This window comes from Rana temporaria, chromosome 5 (genome assembly GCF_905171775.1).
Source record: "Rana temporaria chromosome 5, aRanTem1.1, whole genome shotgun sequence".
NCBI classification, from domain to species: domain Eukaryota; kingdom Metazoa; phylum Chordata; class Amphibia; order Anura; family Ranidae; genus Rana; species Rana temporaria.
Genome location: NC_053493.1, coordinates 416,819,923 through 416,840,734, shown reverse-complemented (window position 1 = coordinate 416,840,734; position 20,812 = coordinate 416,819,923). Strand labels below are relative to the sequence as shown.

General features: G+C 47.7%; 2 protein-coding genes across 2 annotated transcripts in view; one reads left to right on the top strand and one right to left on the bottom strand.

Moving 5' to 3' along the window:
- Positions 1-1,639, top strand: part of LOC120941653 (cytochrome P450 2C3-like) — a 57,181-nt gene extending 55,542 nt beyond the window's left edge. The window contains exon 10 of the mRNA XM_040355183.1: positions 896-1,639. Coding sequence (XP_040211117.1) covers positions 896-1,092 — 197 coding nt within the window. The 3' untranslated portion in view covers positions 1,093-1,639. The remainder of the gene's footprint in view (positions 1-895) is intronic.
- Positions 1,640-14,267: 12,628 nt separating this feature from the next.
- Positions 14,268-20,812, bottom strand: part of RBCK1 (RANBP2-type and C3HC4-type zinc finger containing 1) — a 57,366-nt gene continuing 50,821 nt past the window's right edge. Inside the window, exons 11-14 of the mRNA XM_040355182.1 lie at positions 19,350-19,529; positions 17,658-17,756; positions 17,204-17,347; positions 14,268-15,278 (exon numbers count right to left, since the gene is read on the bottom strand). Of these exons, the coding sequence (XP_040211116.1) occupies positions 15,198-15,278; positions 17,204-17,347; positions 17,658-17,756; positions 19,350-19,529 (504 nt within the window). The 3' untranslated portion in view covers positions 14,268-15,197. The remainder of the gene's footprint in view (positions 15,279-17,203; positions 17,348-17,657; positions 17,757-19,349; positions 19,530-20,812) is intronic.

Here is a 20,812-nt window from a genome sequence, read left to right as displayed (position 1 = left end):
CCAAAGCATGTGCAGCATTACAAGTCTCTCAGACCACAGTCCAGAGCACTGTGCAGCATTACAGTCCAGAGCACTGTTGCATTTTTTTCAAAATTGATGTTCTATTTTTGTTTATAGCGCAAAAACTAAAAACCGCAGAGGTGATCAAATACCACCAAAAGAAAGCTCTATTTGTGGGAAAAAAAGGACGTCAATTTGGTTTGGGAGCCACAACGCACGACCACGCAATTGTCAGTTAAAGCGACGTGCTTTAAGTGCCGAATCGCAAAAACTGGCCAGGTCTTTTACCTGCATAAAGGTCTGGGTCTTAAGTGGTTAAATAACGCATTACAATTGAACTAAATCCATTTGATTTTAGACGACTAAACAACGAAAAACTAAAAACAATTGCAGATTACTAAAATGCAACTAAAACTAAAATGGCATTTTAGACAAAAGACTAAAACTAAATGGAAAGTTGCTGCCAAAATGAACGCTGCTTCGTTTGCCAAGCTAGCTCAGTCTGTCAAAACTACACCTCCGATAATCCTTCCAGTCCGCAATCTGTGCGCATCCTTATTCGGTAGAAGGCAGACCTCCCTGAACCGCCGTGCCTGTGCAAAGTCCCCTCTGCAACAAACACACAAAGTTGTTTTCCTGCCAGAGCTGCAGATTGGGCTACATGCGTTATATACGAATTTTGGCTGAACAAATCTATTGACCCCACTCTCATTAATAAAGTCTTCTGATTGGTTGTGTACACCCAGACACTTTTTGGATCCAAAAACACTCGACATTTTACAATAATGCTTATGCTCCTTGTTTGCAAATATTGCTAATCATTACTCAGTGCGGTTTTCTTGGACGGATAGATAGTTCTGCCTCATGTGCCAAATTTTCCTCATCTTCTCTACAGGAAAGCGAGTTTGTGCCGGAGAGAATTTGGCCCGAATGGAGCTCTTCATTCTCCTCTCTGCTCTGCTTCAGAAATTCACCTTCAAGTTGCCCCCGGGAGCTGAGCGGCGGGACTCCAAATGGCTGAATGCCAATAAACGTGACATTATCGCTAATGCCCAGCTTTGTTTCGTGCCCCGAGCATTACCCACCAAGTAACCTGTATCATCCCCAATGAGGAGTTGCTGTAGGGGAACCCCTAAAAATCCAAACTGTGAATGGTGCGATATATTCATCAAGCTTATCAATAATTCAGGCAAATATGGAGAGAAAGAGAGAAGGAAAGTATAGGTTGTATACGTGTAATACAAAGTTTCGTTTTACTAGCCTTAGTCAACCAAGGTTTGTCCAGGGGTCACGGGGGTTTCCTTGAGTAGAGAGCATTGGCAGTTTGATCTTTCAGTTGATTGGCACCTACATTGTTGTGACATCATTGTCCTTTAGCAGAGCTAATGGCATGGCTCCAGTGGAACCTCCCTTCTCATCTTTCTGGTACCCATGAACACTGGTTTCCACCCAGACCCATGAACACTGGTTTCCACCCAGACCCATGAACACTGGTTCCCACCGACACCCATGAACACTGGTTCCCACCGACACCCATGAACACTGGTTCCCACCCAGACCCATGAACACTGGTTCCCACCCAGACCCATGAACACTGGTTCCCACCCAGACCCATGAACATTGGTTCCCACCCAGACCCATGAACAATGGTTCCCACCCAGACCCATGAACACTGGTTCCCACCCAGACCCATGAACACTGTTTCATGGAACACTGGTTACCACTGATAACAATGACATTTTTAGCTGTCTGTAGAGGAAATTCTTCCCACTCATTATCAATGAAAGGGAGCCTTCCAGTAATATAAGTAGGTAATTCCTCTCACTGTTATTAATTCAAGACAACCCTTTTCTAAAATCCACTGACCACTAATGTAAGGGAGACCCTTCTCCAAAGACCACCAATTTATAGGGCACGCCCTCTCCCCTGACAACCAATGTAAGGGGGCCCTTCTACAATGATCACCCAATGTATAGGTCACACATCTCCACCGACCACTAATGTGAGGGGAGTCCTTCTCCAAAAACCACCAATGTGTAGGGGACACATCTCCAAAGACCACCAATGTATAGGGGACACTTCATTAAAAACCACTAATGTGACGACAGCTAAAGACGAAGTATTGGAAATCCGAGGTAACCCATCCCCTCCACATAGGTGGATTGCCATCCTCAATGATATCATGCTAATGGAGGAGATGCAGGCCAGAGAGGGAGACAGCTGGGATAAGCACCACAAAATGTGGTATATCTGGGTCCATTATTCAACCTTGGAAAGACTACTGAACAGAATCACTAGAGGACAAGCTCAGAAATGCCTTAAGAATTTACAGCCGGTACATCACTGGAGTAAGTGGTCCAGATGACTTGATGACCACGTCCCGGTGAACGGCTTTCCACCCACCCAAGCTCATACACACTGTGAAAAACAGGAACAGACAAACTAAATGTATATCTGTCCCCCCCCCCCCAATTTCTCTCTTACTTTACCCCCTCCCCTACTACAGGTTTATGTGCAATTTTGCATACCCAACTGTTTGGGTGCATTGTATGTTAATGATATTGACTGCAACCACTACACTGTGACATCTGTATTTCCTTGACCTAATTGTATCTACCATTAGTGTGTGGTGGCCTTTACCATTACCACCCACCCCACCTGTTTTTCTTTATTCTGTACCTCCAACTGTTTTATTTGAAAAATGGTTAATAAAAATATGTTCAACCATAAAAAACACTAATCTAAGGGGCCCTTCTAAAATGACTACCAAGTGTATTGGTGCATTCCAACAGGAAATACATTTAAAAGAGTTAAAATTAAAGGGGTTGTAAAGGTTCGTCTTATTTTCGAAATAGGTTCCTTTAAGCTAGTGCATTGTTGGTTCACTTACCTTTTCCTTCGATTTCCCTTCTAAATGTTTTTTTTCTTTGAATTTCTCACTTCCTGTTTCTCCTCAGTAAGCTTTCCACCATCATCCGAGCTGTGGAAAGTCATTTAGAACAGCTTACTGAACACCTTACTGAGGAGGAACAGGAAGTGAGAAATTCAGACAAAGAAAAAAAAATTTTAGAAGGGAAATCGAAGTAGAAGGGAAATCAAAGGTAAGTGAACCAACAATTCACGAGCTTAAAGGAACCCATTTAGAAAATAAAAAACAAACCTTTACTACCCCTTTAATCCTGGGTAGCTAAACTCTAACATAAAAATGGATATAAAATCAAAAGAAAAGGCCTTTAAAAAATACAAGGCTGAGGGGTCATTGTGAGCATTTCAACAATACAAAGAATGCAATAAGAAATGTAAGAGCACAATCAGGTCAGCTAAAATAGACCACGAAAGGCACGAGAAGAGTAAAAAAAAAAAAAAAAAACCTCAAAATTCTTTAAAATATTTAAACAGTAAGAAATTAAGGCCAGAATTTTGGCCCCATAAAGGATGATGAAAGGAATCGTGTTACAAAAGACAAAGAGAAAGCAAAGGTTTTAAATGCATTCTTCTCCTCAGTTTTCACAAAGGAAACAAGGGGATATAGTAAACAAGGCTGTAATAGTAACATCTCAAGGAATGCACCCTCATTCCTAACAGACCACAGTATCAGAAATAGACTTGAAAAACTTAACATAAATAGGTCACCAAAAACAGAGGGCCCTTAAGGAACTCAGCCAGAAGATACCTAGGCCATTGTTCCTAATTTTATGGACAGTTTACAGACTGGAATGGTGCCCTTATTGAAGGAAAGCCAACATAGTACCCATATTTAAAAGAGGGTCGAGAAATATCCCTGGAAACTACAGACCAGTCAGGCTAACATCGATAGTATGTAAGCTAATGGTGGGGATAGATAAAGGGACTACAGTATATCCAAGATTTTAGTAAAAAAATAGTATTAAAAGAAGAGCTAAATGAACAAAAAGGGGAGTATAGCCTCATGTAAAGATGAATAATAAAAACATACCATCATCCCAGTTACAGTAGAGAAAGGGGGAGAGTGGGGGCAAGGGAATAGTAGCTGAAGCTAAACCCAAAGCTACCCACTCAGTTGGTTTGGGGGGGGCTATCTCGGTACTGATGAAATACAATAAACATAATAAACCTAATAGTATAAAAAGTTGATTTATGTATAGACTTGAAAAACTTAACATAAATAAGTCACCAAAAACAGATGGCTTGCACCCGAGGGCCCTTAAGGAACTCAGGCAGAAGATACCTAGGCCATTGTTCCTAATTTTATGGACAGTTTACAGACTGGAATGGTACCAGCTGATTGAAGAAAAGCCAACATAGTACCAATATTTAAAAGAGGGTCGAGAAATATCCCTGGAAACTTTACAGACCAGTCAGGCTAACATCGATAGTATGTAAGCCAATGGTGGGGACAGATAAGGGACTACAGTATATCCAAGATTTTAGTAGAAAAAATAGTATTACAAGATGAGCTAAATAAAATAATGGGGTGGGCAACTACATTGCAAATGAGGTTTAATGTTAAAAAATGTAAAGTAATGCATTTGGGTGCTAAAAATACGAATGCAAGTTACTCGGTAGGGGGAGAACCTCGGGGGGGGGGGGGGAATATAGGGCTCTTAGTAGATGACAGGCTCAGCATTGGCATGCATTAAAAAGGGGATTCACTTCAGAGATAAAACGATAATTCTCTCACTCTACAAGACTCTGGTCCAGCTGCATCTTGAATATGCAGTCCAGTTCTGAGCACCAGTCCTTAGGAAGGATGAGCTGGAATTTGAGAGGGTCCAGAGACGGGCAACAAAGCTAATACAGTGCCTAGGAAAAGTATTTAAACCCTTTGAAATTTTCCACATTTTGTCATGTGACACATAATTGTGAAGTGGAAGGAAAATCTTAATTTTTTTTTAAATTCAAATATATATCTGTAAAATGTGGCGTGCATTTGTATTCAGCCACCTTTACTCTGATACCCCAAACTAAAATCTAGTGGAACCAATTGCCTTCAGAAGTCACATAATTAGTAAATAGAGTCCACCTGTGTGTAATTTAGTCTCAGTATAAATACAGCTGTTCTGTGAAGCCCTCAGGGGTTTGTTAGAGAACCTTAGTGAACAAACAGCATCACAAAGGCCAAGGAACACACCAGACAGGTCAGGGATAAAGTTGTGGAGAAGTATAAAGCAGGGTTAGGTTATATAATAAAATCTCCCAAGCTTTGAAGATCTCACGGAGCTTCTGTTCAATCCATCATCGGAAAATGGAAAGAGTATGGCACAACTGCAAACCTACCAAGACATGGCCGTCCACCTAAACTGACCGGGCCGGGCAAGGAGAGCATTCATCAGAGAAGCAGCCAGGAGGCCCATGGTAACTCTGGAGGAGCTGCAGAGATCCACAGCTCAGGGGGGAGAATCTGTCCACAGGACAACTATTAGTGGTCTCTCCACAAATCTGCCCTTTATGGAAGAGTGACAAGAAGAAAGACATTGGAGAAAGAAAACCATAGAAGTCCTGTTTGTAAGAAGTCATGTGGGGGAGGGGACACAGCAAGCATGTGGAAGAAGGTGCTCTGATCAGATGAGACCTGATCTTTTTGGTCTAAAAGCAAGATGCTCCCCCTGCCTACACAAATGTCTTGGAGTTTGCAGAAAAAAAATAATTTGAGCTCTCAAGCCTGAGAGCGAATGTCCTGGCAAAAACTGGGATGGGTGGGGAACCAAGGAAAGAATAATAACAAAACAATACACATGGTGTACCACATGGAATAAACATGTACAACATATACATGAGCGAATGTTCTTATGGCTTTCTTGTCACTCATTGGTTGCCAGTAAAAGACAGAACCACTTTCAAGTCTGTCTAATACATAAGTGTATTCAAGGCAACGCCCCCCAATATCTATGAGAAAAAATAAAAGCCCATAACCCCAATCGCATTCTGCGATCCACCAATCAAAACCTCCTCCAGATACCCAAAGCCAGATACAAGTCCAAAGGAGATCGAAGCCTGTGGAATGCACTACCAACTACCATCAGACTGGAGTCGGACCACTTGGCCTTCAGGAGAAAGATTAAAACCCATCTCTTCTGAGGTCAAGGGGTTCCTTACCCATGAAATGGATACAGCGCCCAGAGGCGATTCAGTTCGCATGTGTTGCGCTTTACAAGTCTCTCTCTCTCTCACTCTTCCATAAAGGGCAGATTTGTGGAGAGACCACTAATAGTTGTCCTGTGGACAGATTCTCCCCCCTGAGCTGTGGATCTCTGCAGCTCCTCCAGGGTTATCATGGACCTCTTGGGTGCTTCTCTGATAAATGCTCTCCTTGACCGGCCCGGTCAGTTTAGGTGGACAGCCATGTCTTGGTAGGTTTGCAGTTGCTCCATACTCTTTCCATTTTCCGATGATGGATCGAACAGAAGCTCCGTGAGATCTTCAAAGCTTGGGAGATTTTTTTTTTTTATAACCTAACCCTGCTTTATATTTCTCCACAACTTTATCCCTGACCTGACCCTTGTTCACTAAGGTTCTAACAAACCTCGGAGGGCTTTATAGAACAGCTGTATTTATACTGAGATTAAATGACACACAGGTGGACTCTATTTACTAATTAGGTGACTTATGAAGGCAATTGGTTCCACTAGATTTTACCGTATTTATCGGCGTATACCGCGCACTTTTTTGCCCTTAAAATCAGGGCAAAATCGTGGGTGCACGATATATGCCGATACCCGCGCTGTGTTTGAACCACTGCGCCGACATATACCGAGCGCAGTACACAGTACACTCGGGCAGGCTCGGCTCCTCTCGCGGTCATGTCCTTTACGCGAGAGGAGCCGAGCCTGCCCGAGTGTACTGCGCTCGGTATATGTCGGCGGAGTTCTTCAAACAGTGTGGGGATCGGCTGAAGAACACAGCGGGAGGACACCACAATTGCCGCAGAAGAACGCCGGACCGGACAAGGCCGACCGACGATGGACGCCGGGCAAGACACCGACGAGGGGCATCCAAACTGTAAGCATTTATTTTTTTCCAGGAATTTTTCTTCTAGGTTGGGGGTGCGCTCTATACGCCAGGGCGCGTTATAGGAAGATAAATACGGTAATTAGGGGTATCAGAGGAAAGGGGCTGAATACAAATGCCCCTCCCCCACACTTTAAGTATTTATTTGTAAAAAATAAATAAAAATCATTTATCATTTTCCTTCCACTTCACAAATTATGTGAAGCTGGCTAGTAGGGCCAACCCGCTACTAGCAAGGTGTACCTAATAGAGTATATATATTTATATTATTTAGGCAACTCCTCCGTTTTTCCGGTAAGTACTCCGTGAGGCCAGCCTCTGATCGAACAGCCCAGTCATCAGAGGTGCTCAAGGAAAATCAGTAATTACCGTATTTATCGGCGTATAACGCGCACTTTTTTCCCCTTAAAATCAGGGGGAAATCATGGGTGCGTGTTATACGCCGATCCTCACTGTCTCAGAGCGCTGCCAACAAAGACCGAGCCGAGCGTACTGGGCACTCGGCTAGGCTCGGCCACGCCCGCAGCCACGCGAGAGGAGCCGAACACACCGGAAATCCGGCTCTGCACAGCTCGACCGAGGCGCCAAACTCAAACAAACATACAACGCTGCAACGCCCGGCAGACGGACGCCGGACAAGGCCGCCGATGGACACGACGCCGGGCAAGACAGCAGACGGACACCGACAAGGCTGGACGGACCCCGCGCAAGGCCGAAGACGGACGCCGGGCAAGGCCGCCGAGGGCAAGACAGCAGATGGACACTGACAAGGATGGACGGACCCCGTGCAGGGCCGCAGACAGACGCCGGACAAGACAGCAGACGGACACCGACAAGGCTGGACGGACCCCGCGCAAGGCCGCAAACGGACGCCAGACAAGGCAGCCGATGGACGCCAGGCAAGACAGCAGACGGACACCGACAAGGCTGGACGGACCACGCGCAAGGCCGCAGACAGACGCCGGACAAGGCCGCCGATGGACGCCGGGCAAGACAGCAGACGGACACCGACAAGGCTGGACGGACCCCGCGCAAAGGCCGCAGACAGACGCCAGACAAGGGAGCCGAGCAAGACATCCAACATTTTATTTTTTTCCTTAAACTTCCCTTCTAAGCTTGGGGTGCGCGTTATACGTCGAAAAATACGGTACTTCTCTATTCTTTTTCTAGAACACCTGTGGATCAGACCGGCCCGGTATAATGAGGTGCTCATAAATAATAAGTCATCGAGTCTTAATTTACTTAAAGCAACAGTGTAATGTACACATATAATGCATTCCCTTGTACCCCTCCCCCAAGTAATTACATTTTTCAATAAAAAAATTATATATTTTTTTTAGAAATACCTCTATTTTATTTTTTAGACCCAGTATAGTCATCACTGGGTCTGTCTGCAAAACCTTTGCTTATAGCAGGATCAAGTTTTGCGCAGGGAGAAAGCAGGCTCCTGTGAATGTCATGTTTGCTCTTTAGGTTTGCTGTTGCTGTCCTTCTCTTCCCCCCCAAGCATCGATTGAAAGGACACATACCTTTTGAACACGCGTCCCGGATAGCCAATGGGTGATGCAGATTTTAGCTGTGCGATCTGCTGATCAGTGATAGAAAGCGGAGTCAGCAGATTGCACAGCTATGTTCTTCATCATCCAGTGGCTTGCAGGGATGCATGTCTAAAAGGAAAGCTGGGGATGTGTTCTTTCCTACAATGCTTCGAAAGAGCATTACAGTGACGATGAAAATGAGTCATGGCACAGAAAGCTAATGGCTGTGAGAAGCGGCCCAAAGACATTACAGACCAGGAGGAGATCAATGGCGATCGAAGGATCTCAGACAGGAAGTGAAAGCAGGCAGAAGATGGCCCTGCAGCGTCAGAAGCTTCTGTTGTGAAGAGGAAAAAAAGATGTGGCGTTTGCTTTAACGCCGATAATTACACAGACCTGTTACAGCGAAGGGAAAAAGTATTTGACCCCCCTGCTGATTTTGTACGTTTGTCCCATTGACAAAGAAACGGTCTATAATTTTATTGGTTGGTTTATTATAAAAGTGAGAGACGGAATAACAAGAAAAATATCCAGAAAAACGCATTTCAAAAAAAGTTATGAATTGATTTGCATTTTTAAATAAGTATTTGATCTCCTATCAAGCAGCAAGATTTCCGGCTCCCAGGTGTCTTCTATGCAGGTAACAAGCTGAGATTAGGAGAACTCTCTTAAAGGGAGTGCTCCTAATCTCAGCTTGTTACCTGTATAAAAAAAGACACCCGTCCACAGAAGCAACCAATCAGATTCCAATCTCTCCACCATGGGCAAGAGCAAAGAGCTGTCCAAGGATGTCGGGGAGAAGATTGTAGATCTACACAAGGCTGGAATGGGCTACAAGACCATCACCAAGCAGCTTGGTGAGAGGAGACAACAGTCGGTGCGATTATTCGAAACCCAAAATAAGTGTCACTCTCCCTCAGTCTGGGGCTCCATGGAAGATCTCACCTCGGGGAGGTCCAATGATCATGAGAACGGCGAGGAATCACCCAGAACTACACGGGAGGATCTTGTCACTGATCTCAGCTGGGACCATCGTCACCAAGAAAACAAATCGGTAACACAGAACACCGGGAGGGACTGAAATCCTGCAGCCCCCGCAAGGTCCCCCTGTCTGAAGATTGCTAATGAAGATCTGAATGATTCAGAGGAGAACCGGGGGAAAGTGTTCTGGTCAGAGGAGACCAAAATCAAGCTTTTGGGCATCAACTCAACTCGCCGTGTTTGGAGGAGGAGGAATGCTACCTATGACCCCAAGAACACCATCCCCCACGGAGAACACCATCCCCCACCGTCACACATGGAGAACACCATCCCCCACGGAGAACACCATCCCCCCACCGTCACACATGGAGAACACCATCCCCCCCACCGTCACACATGGAGAACACCATCCCCCCACCGTCACACATGGAGAACAACATCCCCCCCACCGTCACACATGGAGAACACCATCCCCCCACCGTCACACATGGAGAACACCATCCCCCCACCGTCACACATGGAGAACACCATCCCCCCACCGTCACACATGGAGAACACCATCATATCCATGGAGAACACCATGCCCCACCGTCATATCCATGGAGAACACCATCCCCCACTGTCATATCCATGGAGAACACCATCCCCCACTGTCATATCCATGGAGAACACCATCCCCCACTGTCATATCCATGGAGAACACCATCCCCCACTGTCATATCCATGGAGAACACCATCCCCCACTGTCATATCCATGGAGAACACCATCCCCCACTGTCATATCCATGGAGAACACCATCCCCCACCGTCATACATGGAGAACACCATCCCACACCATCATACATAGAGAACACCATCCCCCCACCGTCATACATGGAGAACACCATCCCCCACCGTCATACATGGAGAACACCATCCCCCACCGTCACACATGGAGGTGGGAACATTATGCTTTGGGGGGGTTTTTCTGCTAAGAGGACAAGACAACTTTACCGCATCAAAGGGACAATAGGACCGTCAAATCTTGGGTGAGAACCTCCTTTCCTCAAAATGGGTCGCGGATGGGTATTCCAGCATGACAATGACCCAAAACACACAGCCAGGGCAATAAAGGAGGGGCTCGAGAAGAAACACATTAAGGTCATGGAGAGGCCTAGCCAGCCTCCAAACCTTAATCCCATAGAAAATATGTGGAGGGAACTGAAGGTTGGAGTTACCAAACGTCAGCCTGGAAACCTTAATGACTTGGAGAGGATCTGCAAAGAGGACAAAATCCCTCCTGAGATGTGTGAGAACCTGGAGGCCAACTCCAAGAAACGTCTGACCTCTGTGACCGCCAACAAGGGTTTCTCCACCGAGTACCAAGTCATGTTTTGTGAAGGGTTCACATACTTATTTCACTCGTTAAAATGTAAATCAATTTATAACTTTTTTGAAATGCGTTTTTCTGGATATTTTTGTTGTTATTCTGTCTCTCACTGTTAAAAAAAAAAACGACCAATAAAATAGACCGATCGTTTCTTTGTCAGTGGGGCAAACGTACAAAATTAGCAGGGGGGTCAAATACTTTTCCCCCCTCACTGTATATAGAAGTGACTCTTTATCTTCATTATCTTGATATTTGTGACTTTTCCGGGAAAGGCTCATCCAATAAAAGACCTTCCCTTCTCCCTCCATCAACATTTCCAGACAAATAACTTAGTTTTCAAGAAATACCTTTTTTGAGCCCCAGTGACGTCATCACTGGCCCTGTCTGGTGGTCTTAGGTTTGAGTTTGGTGGAAAGGACCAGCAGAAGCATCACAGCACCCTGCTTCTTGTTATATGAAAGAACACATCCTCAGCATCCCTTTAAATGTGCATACTCCCCCTCGCAGGCCAATGGGCGCTGCAGACTTTATCTATGGCAGAACACAAAGAAGGCGCTTCTAAGTGCAACAAAACAAGACTTGAAAAGGGGTTGTAAAGGTTCATGTTTTTCCCCCTTAATGCATTCTATGCATTGAGGTGAAAAAATATCCGAGGATTAGAGGCCCCGCCGTTTACTTACCTAACCCCGCGAAAGTCCCCCGCCATGAGCACGCTGGCTTCTCGGATCATTCATTGGTTGATTGATAGCAGCGCAGCCGTTGGCTCCTGCTGCTGTCAATCAAATCAATGACACGGCGTGCCGGAGGGGGCGAGGCCTAGCAGGGCCATCTTAATAGCATCATGGGCCCCTGGGCAAAGTAATGCTCTGGGGCCCCTACAATGGAGACAGTGCAGGTAAACATAAATCAAGTAGGTAGGGGATATCTGGGATGTAGAGGGGTCAGAGTGCTGGGGGGATATCTAGGGTGTAGAGGGGTCAGAGTGCTGGAGGGATATCTGGGGTGTAGAGGGGTGAGAGTGCTGGGGGGATATCTGGGGTGTAGAGGGGTCAGAGTGCTGGGGGGATATCTGGGGATGTAGAGGGGTCAGAGTGCTGAGGGAATATCTGGGGTGTAGAGGGGTCAGAGTGCTGGGGGGATATCTGGGGTGTAGAGGGGTCAGAGTGCTGGGAGAATATCTGGGGTGTAGAGGGGTCAGAGTGCTGGGGGGGAATATCTAGGGTGTAGAGGGGTCAGAGTGCTGGGGGGATATCTGGGGTGTAGAGGGGTCAGAGTGCTGGGGGGATATCTGGGATGTAGAGGGGTCAGAGTGCTTGGGAGATATCTGGGGTGTAGAGGGGTCAGAGTGCTGGGGGGATATCTGGGGTGTAGAGGGGTCAGAGTGCTGGGGGGGATATCTGGGGTGTAAAGTGGTCAGAGTGCTGGGGGGATATCTGGGGTGTAGAGGGGTCAGAGTGCTGGGGGGAATATCTGGGATGTAGAGGGGTCAAAGTGCTGGGGGGGATATCTGGGGTGTAGAGGGGTCAGAGTGCTGGGGGGATATCTGGGATGTAGAGGGGTCAGAGTGCTGGGGGGATATCTGGGGTGTAGAGGGGTCAGAGTGCTGGGGGGGATATCTGGGGTGTAAAGTGGTCAGAGTGCTGGGGGGATATCTGGGGTGTAGAGGGGTCAGAGTGCTGGGGGGAATATCTGGGATGTAGAGGGGTCAAAGTGCTGGGGGGGATATCTGGGGTGTAGAGGGGTCAGAGTGCTGGGGGGATATCTGGGATGTAGAGGGGTCAGAGTGCTGGGGGGATATCTGGGGTGTAGAGGGGTGAGAGTGCTGGGGGGATATCTGGGGTGTAGAGGGGTCAGAGTGCTGGGGGGAATATCTGGGATGTAGAGGGGTCAAAGTGCTGGGGGGGATATCTGGGGTGTAGAGGGGTCAGAGTGCTGGGGGGATATCTGGGATGTAGAGGGGTCAGAGTGCTTGGGAGATATCTGGGGTGTAGAGGGGTCAGAGTGCTGGGGGGATATCTGGGGTGTAGAGGGGTCAGAGTGCTGGGGGGAATATCTGGGATGTAGAGGGGTCAAAGTGCTGGGGGGGATATCTGGGGTGTAGAGGGGTCAGAGTGCTGGGGGGATATCTGGGGTGTAGAGGGGTCAGAGTGCTGGGGGGAATATCTGGGATGTAGAGGGGTCAAAGTGCTGGGGGGGATATCTGGGGTGTAGAGGGGTCAGAGTGCTGGGGGGATATCTGGGATGTAGAGGGGTCAGAGTGCTGGAGGGATATCTGGGGTGTAGAGGGGTGAGAGTGCTGGGTGGATATCTGGGGTGTAGAGGGGTCAGAGTGCTGGGGGGATATCTGGGGTGTAGAGGGGTCAGAGTGCTGGGGGGATATCTGGGATGTAGAGGGGTCAGAGTGCTGGAGGGATATCTGGGGTGTAGAGGGGTGAGAGTGCTGGGTGGATATCTGGGGTGTAGAGGGGTCAGAGTGCTGGGGGATATCTGGGGTGTAGAGGGGTCAGAGTGCTGGGGGGATATCTGGGGATGTAGAGGGGTCAGAGTGCTGGGGGGGGATATCTGGGGTGTAGAGGGGTCAGAGTGCTGGGGGGGGGGGGGGATATCTGGGGTGTAGAGGGGTCAGAGTGCTGGGGGGATATCTGGGGTGTAGAGGGGTCAGAGTGCTGGGGGGGGATATCTGGGATGTAGAGGGGCAGCCGGGCTCAAGGATTAAAGGGGTTGTAAATGTAAAAAAATGTTTCCCTAAATAGCTTCCTTTACCTTAGTGCAGTCCTCCTTCACTTACCTCATCCTTCCATTTTGCTTTTAAATGTCCTTATTTCTTCTGAGAAATCCTCACTTCCTGTTCTTCTGTCTGTAACTCCACACAGTAATGCGAGGCTTTCTTCCTGGTGTGGAGAAAGCCTCTTGAGGGGGGAGGGGGCGAGCAGGAGAGTCAGGACGCCCACCAACACACAGCTCCTTTCTCTATCTGCAAAGTAGAGAGCGTCCTGACACTCCTGCTCGCCCCCCCTCAAGAGGCTTTCTCCACACCAGGGAGAAAGCCTTGCATTACTGTGTGGAGTTACAGACAGAAGAACAGGAAGTGAGGATTTCTCAGAAGAAATAAGAACATTTAAAAGCAAAATGGAAGGATGAGGTAAGTGAAGGAAAACTGCACTAAGGTAAAGGAAGCTATTTAGGGGGAAAAAAATTACCTTTACATCCCCCTTTACTGCACTTAGAAACGCCTTCTTTGTGTTCTTCTTTCTACCAGAGTTTGCTTCTCTCTAATAGAGTGCTGCTGATGTTCACCTGAAGACATCCGCTTGCCTTGTCCCGGTTTCATCTTGCATCAAACTGTGAACTTATGATCCCAGGAGGGGTCTATTTTTATCTAAAGCGCCCCCTTTTTTTTTTACAGACTTGTATCTGCTTATCAGCTGCTAGAACATACACGTCTAAAGGGATGCTAGGGGTGTGTTCTTTCACATAATGTTTTTAGAACTCAAAAGACTGATTGGCAGTGAAAATTACCAGCCAGGACTGTGTAATAATGGGTTAAGAAAAAAAAATTATATAAAGTAATAGCTCGTTTTTCATTTCTATAAGAAGCTGAAAATATACATCATTTTTTTCTCGATGCGGGCAACAACTGTCGCTTATACTAATGAGTTTCTTTAAACGTAACAAACATCCCGTAAACTGAAAATCAAAAAATAAATTCTGAGGTGAACTCCTCAATAGCGGGACTACAGAGACACTGGCTGTAGTGTAGCAAACAATAAAAATAAAATAATAAAATCGAATAAAAAAAAAAAGCTAAACTGAAATGATCGGCAATTTTTTGCCTCAGAGTCCACCACTAAATACAGAGAGAAACGATATCTCAGATGGGGGGGGGGGGGGGCTTTCCATCCCAGTCTGTACATTGAGGTATTGGGGGGCAATAATTGGGGGAGAACAGAGCCCCCTTGTGGGCAGGATAAGTCAGTGCAATATAAACGCAAATGCATAGGTAGGTTCCAGTTTCTGAGGACGATTATCTGGCGTCAGGCGGCGTTCCATCGACGTGGTGCCCCGATCGTGTGAGAAGTGGAGGGGGGGGTGCACCGATTTAGGCGTCATTTACAAACACTATTGGGGAGCGGACCAGCCATGATCAAAATTCAGCCAATCAGCTGGCTGCGTCCCCCACTCGCAATGTTGTCGGATCTGTTCCGCGACAACCGGAAAGGAGATACGGGACGAAAAGAAGTTGGGGGGGTGTCACTGAAGACGCAGTTTTCAAATAGTGGGGGGGCGTGGCTTCCCTTCTTCACCGACGCCTTCTCCTTTGTTCAGTGGCAATTCTGACAACGTGGGTCACATTTCCTTCCGTTCACGTTACACCGGCACCCCCCTGAGGTGTCTCCCGGACCCTGCAAGTACAGAAAATGGGAGGGGAGGGGTTATGCATACAAGCATTGCCATTGGAGGAAAAACTAGAGTGACATCATCAAACCAAACACATCACTTAGAATTTGTTTAAAGGTCTGAAAGAAAAGGTTCACACTTGAGTTTAAAGGGAATCGCTAATGATTTTGGTCAATTTTATTTTAAACACTTCAGCCCCGGACCATTTGGCTGGCCAAAGACCAGAGCACTTTTTACGATTCGGCACTGCGTCGCTTTAACTACTTAAGACCCGGACCTTTAGGCAGCTAAAGGACCCGGCCAGTTTTTGCGATACGGCACTGCGTCGCTTTAACTGACAATTGCGCGGTCGTGCGACGCGGCTCCCAAACAAAACTGGCGTCCTTTTTTTCCCACAAATAGAGCTTTCTTTTGGTGGTATTTGATCACCTCTGCGGTTTTTATTTTTTGCGCTATAAACAAAAATAGAGCGACGATTTTGAAAAAAAAGCAATATTTTTTACTTTTTGCAATAATAAATATCCCCAAAAATATATATAAAAAAACGTTTTTTCCCTCAGTTTAGGCCGATACGTATTCTTCTACCTATTTTTGGTAAAAAAAAAAAACGCAATAAGCGTTTATCGGTTGGTTTGCACAAAATGTATAGCGTTTACAAAATAGGGGATAGTTTTATTGCATTTTTATTATTATTTTTTTTTTTTTACTACTAATGGCGGCGATCAGCGATTTTTTTCGTGACTGCGACATTATGGCGGACACTTCGGACAATTTTGACACATTTTTGGGACCATTGTCATTTTCACAGCAAAAAATGCATTTAAATTGCATTGTTTATTGTGAAAATGACAGTTGCAGTTTGGGAGTTAACCACAGGGGGCGCTGAACGTGTTAGGCTTCACCTAGTGTGTGTTTACAACAGTAGGGGGGGGTGGCTGTAGGTCTGATGTCATCGATTGTGTCTCCCCTATAAAAGGGATGACACGATCGATGCGCCACCACAGTGAAGCACGGGGAAGCCGTGTTTACATACGGCTCTCCCCGTTCTTCAGCTCCGGGGAGCGATCGCGACGGAGCGGCTATAAACGAATAGCCGCGCCGTCGTCCCGGATCGCTCCCCAAGGTAAGCCGCCCGCCGCGGGGGGGTCCCCAGACCTGCGGAAAGGCAAGGACATATATATATATATACGCCCTTCTGCCTGTCCGTGCCATTTTGCGGACGTAAATAGTCGTGCGGCGGGCGTTAAGTGGTTAAAGAGGCCGTACCGGTACGTGCATGTGCCCAGCCGTGCCATTCTGCCGACGTATATGTGCAGGAGGCGGTCCTTAAGTGGTTAACAACAAATTCGTAAAACTTACCCGATCTGTGAAGTGGTTTTGCACAGAGCAGCCCCGATCCTCCTCTTCCCGGCTTCCCCGTTGGAGCTCCAGGCTCCTCCCCCTTGCTGAGTGCCCCCATAGCAAGCCGCTTGTTATGAGGGCACTCACGCAGGCTCGATTCCCCGACCCACACTCTCTCAATTGACACAGTGCAGCTTGGCCCCGCCCCCTGCTCCCTTCTCGCTGACTGAGATGGACAGCAGCAGCCGCCAATGACCCGCCTGTTGCTGCCTCTCTGTCTAATAAGCAGAGAGAGAGCCGCTGCTCTCGGGCACAGCGCTGGATCGAGATTGGGCTCAGGTAAGTATCTGGGGGGGTTGGTGGGCGGATCCTGGACAAAGAAGGTTTTTGCAGAGAAGAGGGAAAAAAAAAAAAAACGTCTACCTTTTCCAATCACCTCAATGCTGGGCGCTTGGCGTAGCGACATTCCCTCGCAGGGCACTATCCTCCGATATGCAACATTTCTCAAGTCGCTAATTGTACCTTACCCTTCTCCTCTTGGTTCTTTGCGCTCAAAAACACTCCACCCTCACCTAGCGCCATTTCTCACCTGTGGCCCCCAGCGAGGGCCCTTGGTCACCCAGCAGATCTCAGTCTGACACATGGTGCAGCGGATCCAGTCACAGCCGTCTTTCTTTTGGACAATGATCTGGCAGGCGGGGCAGTACATGGCTTCCCCGGTCTGGACGAGCGTCTGCGGAGAGAAGGAGAAAAGGAAAAATAAACTGTGACAGCTGTGCCAAGGCATTGCCAAGATTCTTCACCCGTCCAATCAGAACTGAGACCGGCGTGGCGGGTGGAGGGTTCACGGGTGATCGGGGTCTGTTCCAGCTAGGCAAGTTGGCAAGAAATTTGGAAGGGTGATGTTAAACGGAACCTGACCCCATCAGTAAGATTTCTTGATTATGGGAGGCCTCCGACCAATGAAATCACGGCATGGCGCTCAGTACCCTTTAGTCTCTCACCCATGATTGCATGGAGACCGCAGGTCACATGACCCTCACCTTTAGCATGTCGCTGGTCTGTCTGGCGGCGGTGTCATTCAGCGCTCGGATACGCAGGTCATCCTGGTACTCTTTGCAGTTCATTCCGTCGTGGATGGCCTGCAGGGATAAACACTCATTAAAGTGAACCTGTCCTGGCCTAAAAGATAAGAACAGTGCTGCAGTGCTGCCCTTAGAGTCCTGTCATGTTGAGATTAACCCCGCCCCCTTTACAGCGCCACGCCCCACCCCCCTGTTACTCAACTAAAACACACAAGAACTTCAATAGGTATTCTGGCTCTTAATGGCTTTGGGGGTGGGGTTTAATGGTGACATGGAGGGAAGATGAGATCCGGTGTACAGCCTGGCCTGGGATGCAAAGGGGCCCCACAGTGACCCCCGGATTGATGTGAAAACGTACACAGGGCTATGTAGCCCCCACATGGTGCCCATACTTCACCTCTGTTATCACCATCCTCTCCGAGTACTCAGCACCAATTTCTCCCTACTCTTTGCTTTGTCGGTGGCCCCACCCCAGAGCAGTCCGTGGCGGTAGCACCACCCCAGAGCAGTCCGTGGCGGTAGCCCCACCCCAGAGCAGTCCGTGGCGGTAGCCCCACCCCAGAGCGGTCCGTGGCGGTAGCCCCACCCCAGAGCAGTCCGTGGCGGTAGCCCCACCCCAGAGCAGTCCGTGGCGGTAGCCCCACCCCAGAGCAGTCCGTGGTGGTAGCTCCACCCCAGAGCAGTCGGTGGCGGTAGCTAGTCGGTGGCGGTAGCTACCCCCCCCCCTAGAGCAGTCGGTGGCGGTAGCCCTACCCCGGAGCAGTCAGTGGCGGTAGCCCCACCCCCCTGGATCAGTTGGTGGTGATAGCTCCAACCCTCAAGCAGTCAGGCATAACTCCACCTCCAAGCAGTCAGTAGTGATAGCCCCATGTTCTTAGCAGCCAGTGGGTATAGTTCCACCCCCGAGCATTCAGTATTTATAGCCTCATGCTTTTAGTAAATCTGATAGCGTACACAGGTATATGTAGCCCCCACACGGTGATGTACTTCACAACTGTTTATTACCATTCTCTAAGAGTACTCAGCACCAATTTCTTTGTGTAGTCAGTAGTAATAGTTCCACTCATGAGCCTTCAGCAATGATAGAGCCACCCCTAAACAGTCAGTGGTGATAGCTCCACCCCTGAGCAGTCAGTGGTGATAGCACCAACCCTCAAGCAGTCAGGAATAACTTCACCTCCAAGCAGTCAGTAGTGATAGCCCCAATGCGCTTTGCAGTCAGTATGTATAGTCCCACCCCTGAGCAGTCAATTGTGATGCTTTAAGCAGATTTAAAAATGTACACAGGTATATGTAGCCCCCACATGTTGCTGTACTTCACCACCAATTTCTTTGTGTAGTCAGTGACGATAGCTCCACCCCTGAGCAGGCAGTGGTGATCATTCCAACCCTCAAGAAGTCAGTAGTGATAGCTCCCAGGCTTTTCGCAGTAAGTGGGTATAGTCCCACCCTGGAGCAGTCAGTTGTGGCAGCCCCACCCTCTCCGAGTATACAATGGTGGCTTCACTCTCTCTGAGTAGTTAGTGGTTGTAGCTCCACTCTGCCATGATAGTTAATGGCAGTAGCTCTATCCTTCCTTAGTGGTCAGCACTGGTAGCTCCACCCTTTATGAGTAGCCAATCAAGGCAACGCTTCTCCCATGACACCTACCTTGCAAGTTAGGCAATTCTCAGCTCCACAGATGGGGCAGAAAAACTCATTGACGGAGTCCTCGTAGATGCACCACCCCTTGCAGTCTGCTGTGCGGCAGTGGTAACTGTTCTGACTTCTGCTCTCCGCCACTACCAGGCCACGCTCTAGGAAACGGGAATACTCTTCCGATGACACCAACTGTAGGCAGAACAAAGCAACATGCAATCATCGGTCTGTAGTCATGACATGCGAGCACCTGTCTACATCCCTGGTGCCGCATGTGTTCCTGCTCAACTCAGTGGGTGACCCTTGGGCCACAGCAATCCGTAATCAGAGCGGGAGCATCATTGTTTTTAAAGTGGGTGGAGAGCGCCAACACTCACATGTAGCTCCGGGCTCTAATTGGACCCATATGCTTGGACTCAGTTTCCTGTAGCATTACATATACTGAACATAGTTTAAGCCCTCTTGGTAAAGTCCACGTTCACAGCCGAGGTCCTTATATGTAGTATGTTGACCACCACACTGCTCTACATACCCGAAAATAAGCCCGGGTCTTATATTAATTTTGGCAACAAAAGACACAGTAGGGCTTATTTTTGGGGTAGGTCTTGCCATGTAATGTGCTGTCTTCTCTTCCCCTCTCTCGACCTGCCTGTTAGGAATCCCCAGTGTGAACTTAGTTAAAATGCTTGTAAAATCTTGTAATCCACTCTATTACTGTAGTATATAATGTACAATGTGTGTATGTCTGTAATATAATTGTGCCAAATACCTTCATTATAGCACCGCTCTGCACTTTTGTGACCTGTCGGAGCTCTCTCCCCTGTATTTATGTTACAGAAACACACACATTGTACATTGTGTACTACTGTAATAGAGTGGGTTATAGGATTTTAAACTAGGGCTTATTTTCGGGGTAGTGCTTATATTGCAGTCCTCCTGGAAAATTACGCTAGGTCTTATTTTAGGGGTAGGTTTTATTTTCGGGGAAACAGGGTAGATGGCACATGGCAGTGATAGATGAGAAATATCCTACAATTATCAGATACTGTAACAGCGTCCCTTTACTAAATTATCTGCGAACTATTTTCCAGTCACCAGGAGGCGCTGTTCAACCACACTCAGTTCTATAACACTGTCTGGAAAGCTTACACTCTAATATTCCCCCCCCCCCCCCCCAGTCACACACTATTATACATTTTTATAGTTCCGACATATACCACAGTGCTGTACAGAGAGCCAGTCACATCTGTCTCTGTACCAGAGGAGCTTACACTCAAATGTCCCCCCCCCCTCCAGTCACATCAGTGTCTGTTCCAGAGGAGCTTACACTCTAATGCCCCCTCCACCACAGTCACATCTGTCTCTGTACCAGAGGAGCTTACACTCCAATGTCCCCCCACAGAGCCATACTATTATACATGTATATTAGAGGTCGACCGATATGGGTTTTTCTCTGGCCGATGCCGATATTTAGA